Source organism: Durio zibethinus, chromosome 6, assembly GCF_047325235.1.
Source record: "Durio zibethinus cultivar Kanyao isolate XHJ-2024 chromosome 6, ASM4732523v1, whole genome shotgun sequence".
NCBI classification, from domain to species: domain Eukaryota; kingdom Viridiplantae; phylum Streptophyta; class Magnoliopsida; order Malvales; family Malvaceae; genus Durio; species Durio zibethinus.
The window spans coordinates 31,752,642-31,770,351 of record NC_143167.1 but is presented as its reverse complement, the minus strand read 5'-3'; the positions used below and the strand labels follow the sequence as shown (position 1 = coordinate 31,770,351).

At 33.0% G+C, this 17,710-nt stretch overlaps 3 protein-coding genes across 12 annotated transcripts; 1 reads left to right on the top strand and 2 right to left on the bottom strand.

Annotated features, from left to right (window-relative positions):
- Positions 1-126: 126 nt before the first annotated feature.
- On the bottom strand, positions 127-5,426 carry LOC111286772 (casein kinase 1-like protein 3). 9 transcript variants are annotated; one of them, XR_016343097.1, is made up of 19 exons: positions 5,155-5,418; positions 5,001-5,041; positions 4,576-4,645; positions 4,319-4,467; positions 4,091-4,186; positions 3,934-4,004; positions 3,608-3,669; positions 3,462-3,525; positions 3,189-3,273; positions 2,970-3,096; positions 2,671-2,753; positions 2,360-2,420; positions 2,057-2,163; positions 1,652-1,834; positions 1,310-1,514; positions 1,088-1,138; positions 853-977; positions 662-735; positions 127-509 (listed from the first exon to the last, which is right to left on the bottom strand). XR_016343097.1 is itself a non-coding variant. In XM_022876965.2 (15 exons), the coding sequence occupies exons 1-14, from the start codon at positions 5,228-5,230 to the stop codon at positions 1,655-1,657; spliced, it is 1,287 nt and encodes a 428-aa protein (XP_022732700.2). In that variant the 5' UTR covers positions 5,231-5,426; the 3' UTR covers positions 1,255-1,514; positions 1,652-1,654. The 9 variants fall into 9 exon arrangements, 3 of the variants coding, with proteins under 3 accessions (XP_022732700.2, XP_089619074.1, XP_022732701.2); XR_016343096.1 differs by lacking the exon at positions 662-735; XR_016343094.1 differs by lacking the exon at positions 662-735 and having other exon boundaries at positions 2,042-2,163; positions 5,155-5,416.
- A 1,301-nt stretch (positions 5,427-6,727) lies between these two features.
- LOC111285715 (protein NRT1/ PTR FAMILY 1.2-like) lies at positions 6,728-9,592 on the top strand. Its single transcript, XM_022875287.2, has 3 exons — positions 6,728-7,028; positions 7,106-7,323; positions 7,931-9,592. Exons 1-3 carry the CDS (start codon positions 6,926-6,928, stop codon positions 9,350-9,352), a joined length of 1,743 nt encoding a protein of 580 aa, XP_022731022.2. The 5' UTR covers positions 6,728-6,925; the 3' UTR covers positions 9,353-9,592.
- Positions 9,593-11,130: 1,538 nt separating this feature from the next.
- LOC111286612 (putative beta-1,4-xylosyltransferase IRX9H) lies at positions 11,131-15,435 on the bottom strand. Of its 2 annotated transcripts, XM_089762943.1 has the most exons (5): positions 14,961-15,435; positions 13,565-14,798; positions 12,721-12,970; positions 12,145-12,353; positions 11,131-11,665 (listed from the first exon to the last, which is right to left on the bottom strand). In XM_089762943.1, exons 2-4 carry the CDS (start codon positions 14,473-14,475, stop codon positions 12,183-12,185), a joined length of 1,332 nt encoding a protein of 443 aa, XP_089619069.1. In that variant the 5' UTR covers positions 14,476-14,798; positions 14,961-15,435; the 3' UTR covers positions 11,131-11,665; positions 12,145-12,182. The 2 variants fall into 2 exon arrangements, with proteins under 2 accessions (XP_089619069.1, XP_022732402.2); XM_022876667.2 differs by having other exon boundaries at positions 13,565-15,435.
- Between the last annotated feature and the right edge of the window lie 2,275 nt (positions 15,436-17,710).

Below are 17,710 nucleotides of genomic sequence, written 5' to 3'. Positions count from 1 at the left end.
GGGTATTTGAATGTGGCTTCATAATCCACTTTACGAGGTCTAAGCAGGGCTACCATCTGGTCATTTGCTAAGAATGTTGCCAGAGAGAGACTGGATATTTCAGCATTATCACCTTTGGATCAAGAATGAAAAACAAGAATCTTTAATACCCTTCATCACTTTTAAGTTGTGATAAAATCGCAGCCAATTTAATGATCCTTGCTGGGGAAATACAGCGCATCCAGGCATTGGCATCTCAGACCACAGGCAATGATTTTTATATAATTCCACTTTTTAATGCATGAATAATAACCAAGAAAGGATAAAACTCGGTTCAATCTTGTTAACTTCTTTCTTGATTTTGGGTTAAACCACCGAGGCAACGATCAAATAATTTCATTGTTGAGCCTCTACAGTAACTTCGTTGAATTCAAAGCAAGCATGCTACCAGTTACTCGGTACAACTTCACAGCCCCATCTATACTATGTGCCATGGCTCTCGCCTCTCAGCATGGCTACTTCCCTTTGACCTATAACAATGCATTAAAACAATTACTAACAACTGCAAAAGTACATCAGGAATACAAGGAAAGAATGTTTTTATACATGGGCAAAATCCATTAACATAAAAAATATGGGTAAGAAACTGGAAAACTATCCCATTGATGACATCCTCTTCTACCTGAAAAAGCTTGTGGCTTTGCCTTACAGAGTTGAACAATACGTAACCAGCATATTTAAGCACTAGATTTCATACTGAGGCATCAATAGAGCCCAAAAAATCAGCTTTTCAAAATTTCAACCATAACAAAATTAATGACTGGACATGTGCTGCAATAGTTGACAACGAATGAACAAATTTTAGTGAATTACCTCAATCCTCTTAAGGTATAAACTTCCGAGATCCATACCCCAAATGGATATTTACAAAAACATCTTCATATCACTTCAATATTAGCAGTGACTGCTATTGATCAATTAAACTCTTCTCATATCCACTGGCAAATGAGAGAATTGTACAAAGTCAAGCAAATAAAATTCAAACTAAACATATAGTTATAAAATACAACTGACAGAATCTGAAAAAACTAACAAGATAGTCCGGTACCTGAAACTCTAGATTACAGTACCTTTTTCAGACTCTGGTGAATGCAGGTACCTAGATTCAAATTGATCCAGGTAAACATTAAGGGCTTTGATCCAAATGATGAATCAATGAGAAAAGAAAGCAAATGCATCCTAAATTAAATCAGATACAAGGTCAAAACAACCGTATCACACAAATGAAACTTTATCATCTATTAACAGAAGAATGGAGAAAACACTTTACATATCATCCATGGAACAATTAAACATGAAACCGGCTTAACCAATGTCCCCATGCTTTGATGGGCCACATCGCAGCACAATCCCACATATTTGCTCTCATGGTTGCCTTGTGGAAAGCAGATAATACAATCAGCCATCTTTCAGCAAGATCTTGAGCTATCCAAAGTCCCAACTTCATGACACTTACAACACCAGCTCTAGGTTCCCTAAAATCCAAAGCCAGAATCACAACCTGAGCTTAGCTGATACATATAGCTATAAGCATTCACTCCTTAAAATGTAATAAATTCATTCAAAATAACTTATAACAAGGACATAGTTTTTGAAAATTGTCTTCCTATACCAATCACTTGGCTGAAGATATTCTATGAAAAGATGGCATCCAGCTGCTTGAAGCACCAGTCTTGTTCCCAAATCCATGGCCATTACTTGTGGCATCAGTTGGCCCCTCTGCTTTTGGTAGATTCTTTTTAAAGGAACTAGGCAGAGCAAATGAAGTAGATGGCATCGCTGAACTGCTCCTCATCTGCAAAAGTCATATCCCACAGCAGTTATTTTAAATGGACCATCCAGTGAAGTTACATTATCCTAAAACTTGTAAAAAGAGATGGTAAGGGAAAAAGCCACTTTAAAGTATACCACATTAATTTTAGTATATTTCATTTTCTAGATTTAAACTTGCAGTTTACAAGTGCAAATGAAACATGATATAACATGCTTCAAGGCAACTTACATGTTTCTCACTCACATTTTGACCAACTGATGGTCTAAACTGCATGCGGACATCTGGACGAACATGGTTACTTGGTCCTCTATGCTCCATAACTTCACCTGAATGAGAAGCATCCTTGATTCCTGGAATTCAAAAATTAGTAAGGAAAGATGCACTTCATAAAAGACAATTTCCAAAATGAGTTAAAATGAGAAATATCTTCCGTTCGGAAGTAACTAACTAGAATTTGTGAAAGATGGAAACTACAGCAGAAATTGCCCTATATTGTATAAGACACAAACTACCACAAAAATATCACCAAATGCTTGAAGCAACTACCTTTAAGCTTATCCATAGGCATTGCTTGACTGCTACTTGTACCAGAAAAAGGCTGCAAATCCTGAACAAAAAAAAATCAGGAGAAACAAGTAAGATCATATAAGACTGAGTGAAAAAAACCAACTATAATTCGAAGCAGCCTCTGACATTGATTCATGCTACAATAAACAAATTACTCCTGATACATTTTTGGTCGAAAAAAAAAATCATTGAATACTGGCCACAAATATTTCACAAGATACAAGTCTTTTAAATGACTAATCCAAAGAGAAAAAATAATAACAATAAAAATGAATTAAGAAAATACTAACAGATGATTGAGGATGCGTCTTTGTCCTTTGTGTCTGTTGGTACTTAAGAATGGTCCAGTCAAATATGTAATCAAACTCATATCCTGAAACATAGAATATAAGTTAAAAATCAGAACACACAAATATCAGTTGGATGCTGTGCACACAGATACAGGATGTTGCAATCAATGCCAGACAGGACTACTAAAACGAAAGATGTTCGGTTCAGAAATCTAGCTCCATCAAATATTAACATAGCAACCCAAACATGCAAAATGGAGAGAAAATGAGGAATTTGGTGAACTTAAGAAGTTCATTACCTTCTCGAGTAAACAAATCTCGAAACAGGCGCTTCAAGAATCCATAATCAGGCCTCTGATCAAACGTTAAAGAGTGGCAATAATGAAAGTATGACGCAAACTCCACAGGGTGTGACTTGCACAAAACCTTTTGAACATGAAAAAAATTGTAAGAATTGAACGATTACTGACTAAAATCATTTTCCTTTCGTGGAAGGGAGTTATCTAATAAGGAAATACCTCTATGGGTGTTGATAACTTCTTCTCACATATTTTATCATACTTCTGCTTCTTTGTAGCAGCTTTTAGACCCTGCCAAGGAAGGCTAAATGCAGAAATTAACAAAGGTCAGATTTCTACAGTCAGAATCCATTGCTGCATAACATCTGAATAAATGAAAGTTATTAAGATGAATAAGGTAAGGATTGAGTAAAATCAATGCTCTTACAAGTCCAACTACAACCCTAACATACTCGAGTCATAAAAGAGGATTGACAGTGAATCGGAGCATACCTTCCTCTCAAGAAATACAAAAGAACATAGCCAAGTGATTCCAAATCATCCCGACGGCTTTGCTCTGCATAGAATAAAGAGAGAATAAAGACAACTTCAGAACCCTGCCTTCTATTAAAAAGAAAAGGAAAGAAAACAACTCTTACCAATTCCAAGATGAGTATTACAACTTGCATAACGTGCAGTCCCCGTTAAATTTTTATTCTCCCTGTAAGAGTTATCACAAAAAATCACTACTTAGCCAGAAAAAAAAGGGGGAAAGAGAAATGAAAAGAAAAGACAAGATTAGCAAAAACACAAGTAAATGAATCAAGAAAGAGAATATACTGAAAACTGAAATTTCTCTACAGGCTCAAAATAGAAATTAAAATGAATAAAAAAGGAACCCTCATCAAGTAACTTTGTCTTCAAATCATGTTAAAAAGGAAACCAAACCAGATGTTTAGCAAGAACCTGGTAATTGAATCATTACCTGTAAGGAATATGTCGATTTGTGGTGGGATCACGATATCTTTTGGCAAGGCCAAAGTCAATGATGTAGACCTACGAGGACAAAACAGTACTAAATAAAGAAGAAAGGGATATAAGAGAAGTATTATCTATGCAGATCAAACATTGAAGAAATATACCTGATTTGCTTTCCTGCCAAGACCCATGAGGAAATTATCCGGTTTGATGTCTCTATGCAGAAACCCCTTAGCATGCATAAATTCTATTCTCGTAATCTACACCACATAAAAGGAAAAAAAAATGTTCACATAGAGCAATATGCAAATTACAACTCAAACGCAACTAGCATTATTATATCAGACAAGAAGATTTGGACAATTCTTATTTGAAATTCTTCATCCAATTACCATTTGATCAGCCAACATTAAGACTGTTTTCAATGAAAACTTCCTCCCACAGTAGACAAACAAGTCTTCCAGACTCGGTCCCAGCAAGTCAAGAATCAGCACATTATCTTCCCCATTAACACCAGACCATTTAATATGTGCAATACCACCTAAACGAAACAGATTTGTGTAAATATCAATAGCATTACCATAACTGAAAGAATACTTATACAAAAGTCAGTATTGTGAACATAAAACTACCAAAAACTTTAACTTACTTCCTCCTTGAAGAATATTATAGAGCTTGGCTTCGTATAGCAATTGCGGATGCTTTGTCTGCCTGTTTTCCTGCCACCAACTCAAAAATAAAGTTTACTAATTTATATCAGTTTGATTTTACCCTCTTCAGAAAGTAGATTTTTCATCAACATGATGAGATCTAAAAGTTATTAATTCCAAGTATAAAATCAAGCTGCATAATCAATTTTATAAATTTACCAAAATATTGACTAATTTCGATATCACCACCCAAAATTAGCCTTTTTAAAAAAAAATTACAATATCAGATGAAATTTTGTGTTACAAAATCCAACATCCACCTCAAAAGCTTAATATTACAGCTGAAATTTTCTTCCAAAACATTCAAAGTCAAAGAAATAAACAAAAAATCAAAACTTGCTAATAAATTCAAATGAAGACTTACAATCTTTACCGCGACAGTTTCACCCGTGTCAACATGAGTAGCTGAAACAAAGCAAAACCAAAAAGAAAAAAGAAAGCATATATCAAAATTGATAAATTTGAGATAAACTAGCTTAATAAAAGAAGAACAATTGTTAAAAAGAAAAAAAAAATACCGAGAAAGATTTCACCAAACGATCCACTTCCGATTTTGCGACCTAGCTTGTACTTTTCTCCGACGATCCTCTCCATAGATCAGCTGGATTTCTTTTTTCTCTCACTTTCTCGAGAATCAGTCGATTTGGGGTTGGATTTCGATGAATTAGGGCATGCGATTGAGATATTGATAAAGGGTGAGAAATATTTTTTAGAAATGGTAGCGAGCTGGAAAAATGGGTGACTTTTGGCGGAGGGTGTTTTGGGGATTTCGAAGAATTTGGAAGGATTGTCAACGGAGATGACGAGATGAAAAAAGGGCGCTGTAAAAAAATTATTGGGGACCGTTCTGCAATTTTTAAAGAATGAGAAAGAGGCAAAAAGAGGTTGGGAATTGCAAATTATTCACCGCTTAATAGGGTAGAATTATAATTTATAGAAGTATTGGGGTTCTCATTTAAATTAATGTATTACTGCAATATTTCTTTTCCCAACAAGTTTGCTGTATATCTTGTGAGTGATTTTTTTTTAATTTAATATTCAATAATAAAAATTTGATTCAAAAATTTTTATTTGAACCAAATATTTAATATTAATTTAAGTATTTTATTTAATGATAATTATATTTTTTAAAAAAATATTAATCTAACTTTAATCTTTTCATTTTTATTTATCTCATAAAATATCCTGCTTTTAAATTTTTTTAACTTTAAAAAAGTTAAGCGATATATATATATATATATATTTGAATTAAAACAATTAACTTTTTTTTTTTATTAATAAAGAGTTATCAAGTTCTGTCTAATATAATCAACTTTTATCAATCGGTCTAAATTCTATATAATATAACTTAATCTAAATCTCATTCATCAATTAAATCAATTAATTGACATCTCAATCTTATTAACTCAATAGCAATTTTTATATAGATATATATATAAATAAGTTATTAAGTCCTTCAAGTCAGGATAAGATGTATTATATTTAACAAATTAAAATAGGTAACTGCAGCAGATCGTGCATTCAATATGACCCTAACAAGTGATCATCGACATGATTTGAATCCAATACCTCTTCATCGAAAAAGACGAACTTTAATCGATTAAACCAACAACTTGTTATTTATATAAATATATATGAAATATAAAGAAAGATCATTTTATATAGTATAATTTTTTTAGTCTTATATATTTTTATCTCTTAATTCTAATAGATTTAATGGATGAAAAATAAATAAAATTTTAAAAAATAATTTAATTTCATCCCTTGAATATATTAAAATTAATTGTTAAAAATATATAAAAATTTAAATATTATATTATATAAATTAATCCCTCCTTTATAAATATATGTAAATTATTATTTTATACATTGATAATAAAAAAAATTGCAAATACATGTCTTTTTAAAATTTAAACCTTAAATTCTAAACTCAATAGATATAAATAAAAGATACCCTTAATGAGTGTTTTTTTTTTTTTTTTTACAGAATAGAATAATAATTATATATATTTATTTATTTATATAGTTATTTGATAGCACATGTCATCCACATTGTCATCATGATTCGTAGATAAAACCTGGAGGGCACACTTTGTTTTTATAACTAGAAAGCCATCACATTCACGCTAGTCATAGATTAAAATGATTTTTTTACCAAAATAAATAAATAAAAATCATCCATCGTAGTTCATCTTTCGTTTTAACTCTCATTACTCAGTTTGTAGGATAGCACTTCAACAAGCCAAATTCCAGAGCCAGGAAAGAAGGCTAGAAACCAAAGAAAATCCAATGGAAACTCCTTCGGATGAAAAGAAGACGATGGGAGAACCCCTCCTGATCACAGCCCCTACCACCTCAAAGGGAGGCTTCAGAACCCTGCCTTTCATCTTAGGTACGCCCTAAAACTTCCCCGTTTCTTTTTTGTGCATGCATGGCCACTGACCTTCATGCAACTTTAATTTGTGACAGCAAACGAGGCCTTTGAAAGGATGGCGAGTCTGGGGTTATCACCAAATATGATACTGTATTTGACGAAGGAATATGGATTGGAAACAGCTCAAGCGGCCAATCTGATCTTCGTTTGGTCAGCTGCCAACAACTTCACCCCGATCATTGGTGCTTTTCTTGCCGATTCTTGTGTGGGAAAGTACCGGATGATCGGATTCGGATCCATTCTCAGTTTTCTGGTAATCCTGTTTAATCCAATATTTTATAATTACCTCAACTTTTCTGCCGTCGTGATGCTTTAATTTTGTTAGGTTTAAGTGGACCACGTTATCAATTGTGTCACTTTGTTTTTGTTGGTTCATATTATCGGTGTGGAGGCCTAATACCAAAATGTCCCTTTCATATAGCATTTCCAATTTTCAAGGTGGGGTATTGAAAATAACGTATATTCATTTTGCCAGGTTTTGCTAATATTTGTTTTTGAAAAGACGGTCTTGCTTGCATTTGTTCATCAACACAGATTTTTCTTTACTTATCTGAATGAAACAGAAATAAAAAAATTTTACAGAAAAGCCTGATTTCCGACCATTTTTTTCATATTGCAATAATGAAATATGTATTAATTGTTTATAGGTGTGGCTTGTTTATGATTGAGTAGGATACCCAATTAACGTAACATAAGACTACTCAAGTAAACAGGGCAATGGTACTGCTCTGCCCAGGAGTTCCTGATAAAATTTTTCGAGTTTCTGTGCGGACATATGCCGCCATTAGTGAAAGGAATCTCTGTTTTTTTTTTTTTTTCTCTCTTTAATTAATTAACCTGATTGCCATTTTATGTTACAGGGGATGGTTCTCTTATGGTTAACAGCCATGCTTCCGCAAGCAAGACCTCATTGTGACCAATTTAGCAGCATTTGCGAATCCCCCACAACAACCCAACTTCTACTCTTGTATTCTTCCTTTGGCCTAATGTCAATTGGAGCCGGCGGAATAAGATCGTCTTCCCTAGCCTTTGGTGCAGATCAGTTGAAGAGAAACAATCCGGAAACCTTACAGAGTTTCTTCAGTTGGTACTATGCTTCTATCTCATTTTCAGCTCTAATTGCGGTAACTTTCATCGTTTATGTTCAAGATAACTTGGGATGGAAAATGGGTTTCGGTGTTCCTGTCATGCTAATGTTCATGTCATCCCTTTCCTTCTACTTGGCGTCTCCCTTCTACGTCAAGTTGAAAGCCAGGAGAAGCTTGTTCACTGGTTTAGCTCAAGTTATAGTGGCCTCTTTCAGAAATAGACACATTGACTTACCATCCCAGCCCACGAAGGAAGTGTACTATCACGGAAAGGGATCAATGCTTCACGTGCCAAGTGAAAAACTAAGGTTTCTGAATAAAGCTTGTCTAATAAAAAATCCTCAACAGGACTTGACCTCGGATGGAAATGCTTCAAACCCATGGAGCCTTTGTACAATAGATCAAGCAGAAGAGCTAAAGGCATTAATCAGAGTGACGCCAATCTGGTCGACGGGAATCATGCTCTCTGTGATTATCGCTCAAGGCTCCTTTTTAGTAATTCAAGCAGGCACCATGGACCGACATATAACTCCAAAATTTGAAATTCCAGCAGGTTCATTTGGTATGTTTATGATAATCGCTGTTATAGCATGGATTGCTTTCTATGATCGGATAGCTCGTCCTTTAGCATCAAAAATTAAAGGAAAACCAGTTAGTCTTAGTTTGAAACAAAAAATGGGGATTGGACTTCTTTGCTCTTGTGCATCCATGGTATCAGTAGCAATTGTGGAGTATATTCGACGGGAAACTGCAATCCAAGGACTTTCAGATGAACCACAAGCCATGGTGTACATATCTGCACTATGGCTGCTGCCATTTAATGTCCTAGGTGGCTTGGCTGAGGCTTTCACTGCAATTGGACATATGGAATTCTTTTACTCCGAATTACCTAAAACCATGTCAAGCATCGCAGCCAATCTTTTAGGATTAGAAGCTTTTGCTGCAAGTCTGGTGGCAAGTTTTATAACAAGTACAGTTGATGATGTTACTAAAAAAGGAGGGGAAAGTTGGATTTCAAGCAATATTAACAAGGGTCATTATGATTACTATTATTGGCTTCTTGCTGGCTTGTGCATGCTTAATTTTATGTATTTTCTTGCTTGCAGCAAGGCTTATGGTCCTTGTCAAGGAGATGATGAGGGTCAGGCTCAGGCATCCAGAAAAGATGATCGTGAGTCGATAGATGATTGTTAGTTTCTCAGAATGTAATTGCACTCCAGTTAGAAATCTCTGCAGTCAAAACAAACTCTATCTACATGACTGAATACACAAATAAAAAAATGTTTGGAAAAATAGTACATAGCCTGTAGATTAGCAAATAGAACAAAGTAATAAGGCTAGAAAGAACATAAACAGGGAGAGAAAGATCATGCAAAAATATTTTGAGTGAAGTTTGACTAAACAAAAATGTAATAATAGTATTCTATAATTATTTTTTTTTTAAATTTTTAATCAACCCTTAAAGTTTCTTATCTTATTATATATCTGACTAAAAAAAATATTACATGCTTAAACTCTAATCCAAACTCTAAATACTAATTTAAATGATCTTTCAATTGATTAAAAAAGTAGTCGACTAGTTTGTATTTATTATTGTTGAGTTAATAACACAATGAAGTGCAACTAACTAATTTTTATGTTGTTGAATTTTTTTTATATTAACTAATATTACAACCAGTTTCGAAATTAAAATCATAATGTGAAAATTAAAAAAAAAAGAAGACCAAATAGATATCTCACGACGTATTATAAAAAAAAATGTGTATAAACAAGAAAATTATTTGTAAAATCACATGAATAACATTGAATTTCTGTCGTAGAATTTTGTATGCAATCTTTAAATTAATATTCTTCTTTTATGTTCTTGAGAAGTTTATTCCTTTTGGTCACTAATTCCGAAATAAATTACTGTTGCAATCTTCTAGCGTGGACAAGCAGCAAAGCATGGATGCGATCCATGGCATATTGGGCCTTTAGTCTGATTTGAGAAACCAAGAGATCAACTGATGGCTTTGAAGCCGAAGCAGCAACAATTGCATATCGCATTAACATGCAGAGAAGTAGAACAAAACCCAGTTCAAGATTAGCCTCTACAGATCCAACATACTGAGAAAACAAAGAAAAGATATTGTATAAATCAATGAAAACAATGGAGAAGATTGAGAAAGAGAAAGTGAGCAAGAGTGTGATCAAGATGACAAAGGCAGCCATAAGAATAAAGCAGGCAATGAAGGAGCCATAGAGAAATGCCACCAGTATCAAGTCTAGGTTGGGAACCATTTGGAGAAATTAGGGAAGGAGAATGATAATGGCCATGGGGTTGTCGAGATTGTGAAGAAAAAGAAGAGATCAATGCAGAAGAGAATGAAGTGAGCTGCACTCATTCTCAATGTCAATGTAATTACCCTAATACCCCTTTTCGAATAATCTTTGGGGTGTATATATATTCAGCAAAAAAGGAATCACACCAAGAACGGCCCATGATTTTTAAGGGGTATGGGGTTCTTGAGATTGTGAAGAAAAGCCCAACAGATTTCGAGTCTGTCTCCTTAACCACTCGGGTATCCGTACGCCTGTATTGAAATGTTTGACAAGATCTCAACACATATACAAGTTATGATTGCTAAGTTGAATTCAGAATTCCAAAGTGGTCAGCAGTTAGATCCGCATTGCTAATGGCGCAAGGAGAAAAACAAAGAAATAGGGACTTCATTGGGAAAATTTCTGCTTCCATGACTGGAAAAATTCACATGAAAAACAGGCGATAAAGTTAAGCTAGATAGGGCAAATATTAGAGGGCTAACCAATATTGTAAAAGGAGTATATTTATACTTTAGAACTCAACAGGGTTCATTTGTTGTATTGTTTAACTTATTAAATTTTGCCATTTTCACTTTTCTTGTAACTGTTTTCTTTCTCAAAAACAGTATACTCAAAGTCCTTTCATAATAGGGCATCAATCATTGTAGTTTAATTTTGTCAATGTCCATATCAGTAGTATTAGTTTTTGCTATTTTTTTCTAAACCAGTACTCAGCAGTTCAGGACAATTGAGTGGCCCTTGCCACTTTGAAATCGCATTTACAGCTGAATTCCAAGCTGCATCACAAATAAATTATAAGATACATGCAAGATAAACAATGCACTACAAGGCATAGCTGGAGGTAATAAGCAAATAACTAATTTTGCTTTAAGTATAGCTAAACCAGAATAAGACCCAAAGTAACATTACAGTCTGTATCACACAAGGATGCTTTTCATTTGGCCATCCTTTCCTAGCTAGTCCCATTAAATTTCTCTCAACCAAAATGAGCAGGCAATGCAGAAATGGAAAAATAATATACTGTACAAAGATTATGTTTACCCTTGTCTGCAAAATACTGCCATTTTAGCTAGAAGTTAAGTACATTAACAATCCATATGTTTGGCCACTTAGTGTTGGTATCAACCTGATTATGACTCTCCTTCACTGGCAATGAAATGCAAATCTTGGCCATCTCCTACCACCCTAAATAATCAACATGAAAAATCAGACAAATCTAAATTGAGACACTTTGCAGACATGTATCAAACAAGTATAGAAAATCAATCATTACAGCCTATATATATAGTTGTTTAATATTAGGAATAAAGTTTGAATCTGGTTGCTATATTTCTAAACCCCTGACATGCCTAGAATCCAGCAAAGTTTGCTTGCCGAGATGTGATAATCTATTAGTCTCAATGCCCTAGTGCAGTATTCATTGTTCAATGGATTGGCCCAATGAGTCAGGAAGACAATTAAAAGTTTGGTTTCTCATTATCCATTAGATAGCCCAGAGTTTTTTGTTTTATTTTCCTGTATATTCTTTTCTCTCACTAAGACAATAACCACAATGAACCCAGGTTAATATAAAATTACTTTTATTTTCATGTTGATTTTTAACATTTCATATGCAAAAATTTGTTAACAATACTCTGATTACTAGAGAAAGAACTGACATTCACCTTGAGAATCGAAATCAACTCCTTTGACATCCGGGATTTCATGCAAGTGGAGCAATAACGTCTAAATTATTCTTCATCAACCATTTTTGAGGGTAGAAGGAATTACATGATTCAACATTAAGATCCCAAACCAAGATTCTTGAGCAATCCTGCAGTAAGCCTTCCATCTGGCTTTCATCTTCCACAACTTGTTCAATAAACGAGCTTGCCTGCAAATTCAAGTCAATAACGTTAAAAGATTGAAGTGAAATCCACCAACACTATCGTCAAGGCATTTCAACATAGGTTATGGTGCAAAATACTCTTCCAAGGGTTAATTTTTGGAGGACAAAGTCTCAATCTTCCTCACCAAGTTTTGGACAATTATGTTCACTTTTGTTTTCATCTTTTCACTGCTCAAATATTAAAAAGGTCAGATCTGATTTGCCAACATCCTTTTCTCTTGTTTTGTTCCTCCCTACCAAAATTCACTCAATTTGCAGATGTAGTAAATGGCAGTAACAGCCATGATCACTGCAGTAAGGTGAAACAATAACAAACTTAAAGACAATCAAAGAAGAGCCAATAAACACTAACTTGGAAGCCATCTTTGACTGTATCAAGCTGTCTAATCAATTCAAGAGTAGGTCGGTGCCATCGCTTTGGATCCCAGAGTATGGTACTGTTGAAGGCAAACCCTGACATGTCAGCGTGGAATCTTCGGAATCCCCTACTTAATCCATTTAGGTGCCATCCAATGACTTGAGTTCCATTGCAAACAGGGCCCTCCAATATAGCTCTACTTTTATCCCATGTTTGTTTAGCCACAGTCCATGTCCCAAACCGCCTATAAATAAAGACCATAGTGACATAAACTGCTGTAGCAGGCAAATGTAAAAGGGAGAAGGGGTTGTGGCTATGACACCTAAAATACATAAGCAAAGTGCTCCATGCAAAGAATGAATGGCAGGAAACTTACAGAGAAGACAGAAGCCTAACTGGAGGAATCTTCAGTGATTAACTTTTTGGCTAACTGCCATAAGTGAAGGGAACAACTAATTCCTTGTGAGAAATAACAAATAAAATAAAAAGTTCAACCTATGGAAGCTGAACAATCATGTGATATAAGTAAAACAATGCATTCCTCATCTTTCCAAGTAGGTTATATCGTATTCCTATTTTAGTCCACTACTAGGATAATATATCATGGCATTCCTGCGCTTCATTGAAAGCTCTAAAAGAAAGAAGAGACAAACCATGATCTCAATAAGTAAACTTTCTGGTTTTTTTTTTCACTCATTAGGGGTTCATAACTAGAAAAAGAAGTCAACAGATTTGCATTACAGTACCATCAAAAGAGAAATGAAGCAAGAGACATAGGAAATACATAATAAGCAGAATCATAATAATTAGACAGAAATATAAAATATAAAGGAGATACCTAATATGCCTCATTTGATCAAAGATATCAATTGAGTAGATGTTATCCTCATTGGCAAAGTAAACAATTCCATCAAGATGATGAGTTTCAATGTGAGATAGTGCGACATTTCTTTGGTGAACATTTCTGTCTTTTATATCAGTTAGATTTTTCTTGCAAACAAGATGCCTACACATAACACTGCTCCTTCTTAATATGTCAGCAGTTTCCTCAGACTGTGAGGTCATCTCCACAACAATCCACAATAGAGGTGGCTGGACTAGCTTTAATGTGTATGCCAAACGATTTAGATAATAGGCTTGAAGTGGTCGAGCAGATGTAGGAGTCACAACTATCAAAAGCTTATGGGATTCCAGATCTATATCTTGAGGGAGTGAGAGATTAGTCAGGGCATTACCTAACTTGCCGTCTACCATTTCCAGTTTCTGCACCAATGCCTCCATTGTGACATTATTTTCAACTCCTGAGTTGTCCATCATTGACGTTACATTTCTTTCTGAATTGTTGTATGTTTGAACATTCCCAACATTTGATGCTACCTCAAAAGAGAATGCCTGGTGCTTTGAAATGGGATTCTTATAAGAAATGTCCATGGAAATGAATGGTGTCAATCCAATCAAAAAACCAACTATGAAACAAATGAAGAAATGAAAAAGGGCCCTCCTCCAAGCTTGTCCTTTCTGTTTTGACCTGTCAAGAGACCTAGAGGATCTTGGCGAGAAAACACCAAGAACCAAAGCTTGATAATCCGATAAACCAAAAGGAGAAGATAGCAATCCACCACTCTGTAGGTAGTTCTGACTACATGATGAAGACTTCGACAATGGAGAAGGAACTGAACGTTCAGCCTCTCCAGTAATTAAAGTCCCCTGTCGAGGCAGCGGAGACAGTGTTCTTCTAATGGATGCCATCAATAAAAATCCGATTCACTCCTCAATCAATAAGAATCACCACAAGAGAGCAACCAAACTTATCACAACCTCGTTTTCTTTACCAATAAACATCTTAAAATTGAGCATCCAAATATGCAATATGTGCCCCTTGCTCCATTGCGCATTCTTTAATATGTCTTTTTTGCAACAATCTGGTACCCGTACTAACCAATAAATATTAACCAATCCTACAGATACATTCAACTATGAGAATCCAATTTCAAAAATACAACTTTCCCTCTCATCTTACCAATGCCGGTAAAACTACCAAAGCCAAAGCAAAGTTCTTGATCTACAATGAACTGTCTAAACAACTATCAGTAATTTCAAATAAAAAAGAACGAACCCAGATACTCCCCTTAACAAAACAAGCAAAAAAGCACCAGACTTGACTAAAAGACAATGAAATTCCGAACCAAAATGTCTCAAGACTCCAACCTTAAAGAAATGAGCAGCCGAGTTACCTTCCAATGGGAAATGGGCATTCGATCTTCTGTCCCAAAAGTCACAGAGCAGAGAGAACCAATATCATCTCTGAGCTTTTGTTCAATGCTTTACAGATGAAAAAAAAAAAAGCATCAACATTTTCAGATCTTCCTTTGCCTTAACCAAAGGTCAAAATGATGACTAAAATCAGAGCTTAAAAAAAAAAGGTGTTAACAGGAATTTTTGTTATGGCCTTGAGAGTTGTGAACCTGAATAAGAGAGACTTAAAAACAGTTCAGAAAACACGGTCCCTCGCTCCCAATCACAAAGATTCAGACACAACACCATAAATTCGATTTTTTTAGTAGGGATATTTTTAGTTTACTGGAGATATGATAGAGTATTTGTAAGACTGACGTGTTTAGTACACGTGTAGGTATCATGATCCGTATACAAATTCTAAACCAAGTGAATCGAGCCGAATTAGGCACATGGACGATAGTTTCCAATTTAAGATCACACGGGTGTTAGGCTTCAGCTCCTGACCCATAAGCACGTGATGGCTTCACAACCAATCCCTGAGCCCACCAGTTGTAAATTTTCTGTGGCTTTTTGGACAGAACAGCTTAGCCTAACCTTTGTTTTAGCAAGTGGAGTTTGATCGTTGTTTAAAATCTACTTCCAATTATGCTATTTTTGAGAAATTCCAATACCGTTAAACAAAACAGAAAGGAATATCGGAGAGTAAAAATAACTACTAAATGTGAAAGATATGATCCAAAAAAACTATAAAAAAATAATAATCCATTATCAAGAAAAATTAAATGCAAGGAGATTAAGCATGTCTTTAGTCAATTATTTCAAAAATGTTTTTGGGAAACAGTAAAAAAAATTTACTGAATCGCTGAAATCATAAAAAGATTTATTTTTTTTTAGGTCAATATTTTTCAAAAATTATTTTTTGACAGTTGATTTTGCAAAACAAAGCCAATTGGAAACATTATTTTTACTTTTGGGAAGCACTAACGAAAGTTCTATATTTCAATGCGTTGGAAAAAATAAATCTTGGACAGCTACTTCCTTGTATCTAAGGAATAGGTGTATCGGATATGGCCTCAAGTTAAAAGGCTCAGGCCCATGAATTGCTCCTACAGATTTGGCGAATTCATTGGAGCTTGCAACTTTATAAGAATTATAATTAGACCGCGCTTTTACTGCAAGATAATTTTTTATTTTTTAAATTATATTTTAAATATAAAAGAAAAAAAAATTATGTTAAGTTTTAGTAGATTATAATATATAAATAAATATAAGCGTATTTATTTTTTAATATAAATTATAATTTAATTATATATAAATATAATTTTTATTAAATTAAAATATTAAATAATATTTTTATTCAAATAATATATATAAATATAAATTAAATAAGTAATAAAATATAATATATTCTTTTATACATTTCGAGATGAATCAAAGCAAAGCATCCTAAACTCAATTTTGATTTGATTTAAATTATTTTAAAAAATAAAATATTTTAAATTTGTCTCCAATCTAACTATATTTAAAAAAAAATTCTCGATTATCTTGATTTGATCTTTCTTTTTTTTAATTGCACTTATATTTGATTGAAATTAACCAAAATCATTCGGATACAAATTATTTTATCATCCATACTTCTATTAACTTTTCTTTATATTATCTAATAAAAATAAAATAAAAATAAATAAAAAAGTAAAAAATGTATATATTTTAAAAAATTAAATAACAAATAATGAAAAAAAATAAAAATGTCACATAATACCCTCCATTTATTCCCTTCTTTTCAAATTTAATATTCTATATTATATAATATATAATGTATTTTGCTAACAAATATCTCAATCCCTTATTAAGGTTAATATTTTATTTATAATAATATTTTTTTCATTCAATATGATATTTGATCATTAATATATTGATTTTTAATTAAATATATACATAAATCTATTATACCTGGGTAGAGGATGGGTAAGATAAAATATTTTTCATTCTCATATCCGGATTTTCATATTATATTTATCTTCGTATTTATATATACAGAGTTTTTTAAATTCATCTCCACTCTCAACCTAATTTTCGTGGGTATTTAATTAATATAAGTAATTTTTATACCTATAATTAAAAAAAAAACTTAAAACTCTTTTTTGGGTTTTTGTTATTTTTATCTTGTATATTTATGTAATTTTTTAAAATATATATTAATATATATTTTTTCAAAAAATATATTAATTTTAATTAATCAAAAATAATAATTTATATTATTTAATAACAAATCTATATATTAAATATATATAAGATACATATACAAGATGAATGCTACATTACCTATTTCTATTCCTATACCAAATGAAAATTTAAAATCATATACATTCTTATTCATATACTATAATGTGATATTCATTCCCATATCCGTTTGAATAAAATTTTAAATTTTTTGTTGAATATAGGTAAAATTGATATCTCTACACAAATCAAATTATTCATTTACTTGCAAGCTTAATTCAAATTGAATCGAATTTTAAACATGAGTTTTAAAATCTGGACTCCATTTTATTCAACTTGAAATTTTATTTTATTAGTAAAATTTATTTTATTTAATTTTAAAATATATTTAAATATAATAAAATTTCATACATTTTAATATATTTAAAAAATTTTAAAAACCTTGTGGACTTGACGAATCATAGGGGTGAGAAAAAAATTGAAAAATTGAAAAATCGATTCAAAACTGTAATGGTCAATTTGA

Coding starts and splice junctions, on each gene's coding strand:
- LOC111285715 (XM_022875287.2), top strand. CDS start 6,926: ATGGAAACTCCTTCGGATGAAAAGAAGACGATGGGAGAACCCCTCCTG. Junction 7,029..7,105: donor AACCCTGCCTTTCATCTTAG/GTACGCCCTAAA, acceptor AATTTGTGACAG/CAAACGAGGCCTTTGAAAGG. Junction 7,324..7,930: donor GATCCATTCTCAGTTTTCTG/GTAATCCTGTTT, acceptor TTTATGTTACAG/GGGATGGTTCTCTTATGGTT.
- LOC111286612 (XM_022876667.2), bottom strand. CDS start 14,475: ATGGCATCCATTAGAAGAACACTGTCTCCGCTGCCTCGACAGGGGACT. Junction 12,971..13,564: donor GATCAAATGAGGCATATTAG/GTATCTCCTTTA, acceptor CTTTATTTATAG/GCGGTTTGGGACATGGACTG. Junction 12,354..12,720: donor CAGTCAAAGATGGCTTCCAA/GTTAGTGTTTAT, acceptor TTGAATTTGCAG/GCAAGCTCGTTTATTGAACA.
- LOC111286772 (XM_022876965.2), bottom strand. CDS start 5,230: ATGGAGAGGATCGTCGGAGAAAAGTACAAGCTAGGTCGCAAAATCGGA. Junction 4,646..5,000: donor AAACTGTCGCGGTAAAGATT/GTAAGTCTTCAT, acceptor AGTTGGTGGCAG/GAAAACAGGCAGACAAAGCA. Junction 3,097..3,188: donor AGTTATCAACACCCATAGAG/GTATTTCCTTAT, acceptor CATGTTCAAAAG/GTTTTGTGCAAGTCACACCC.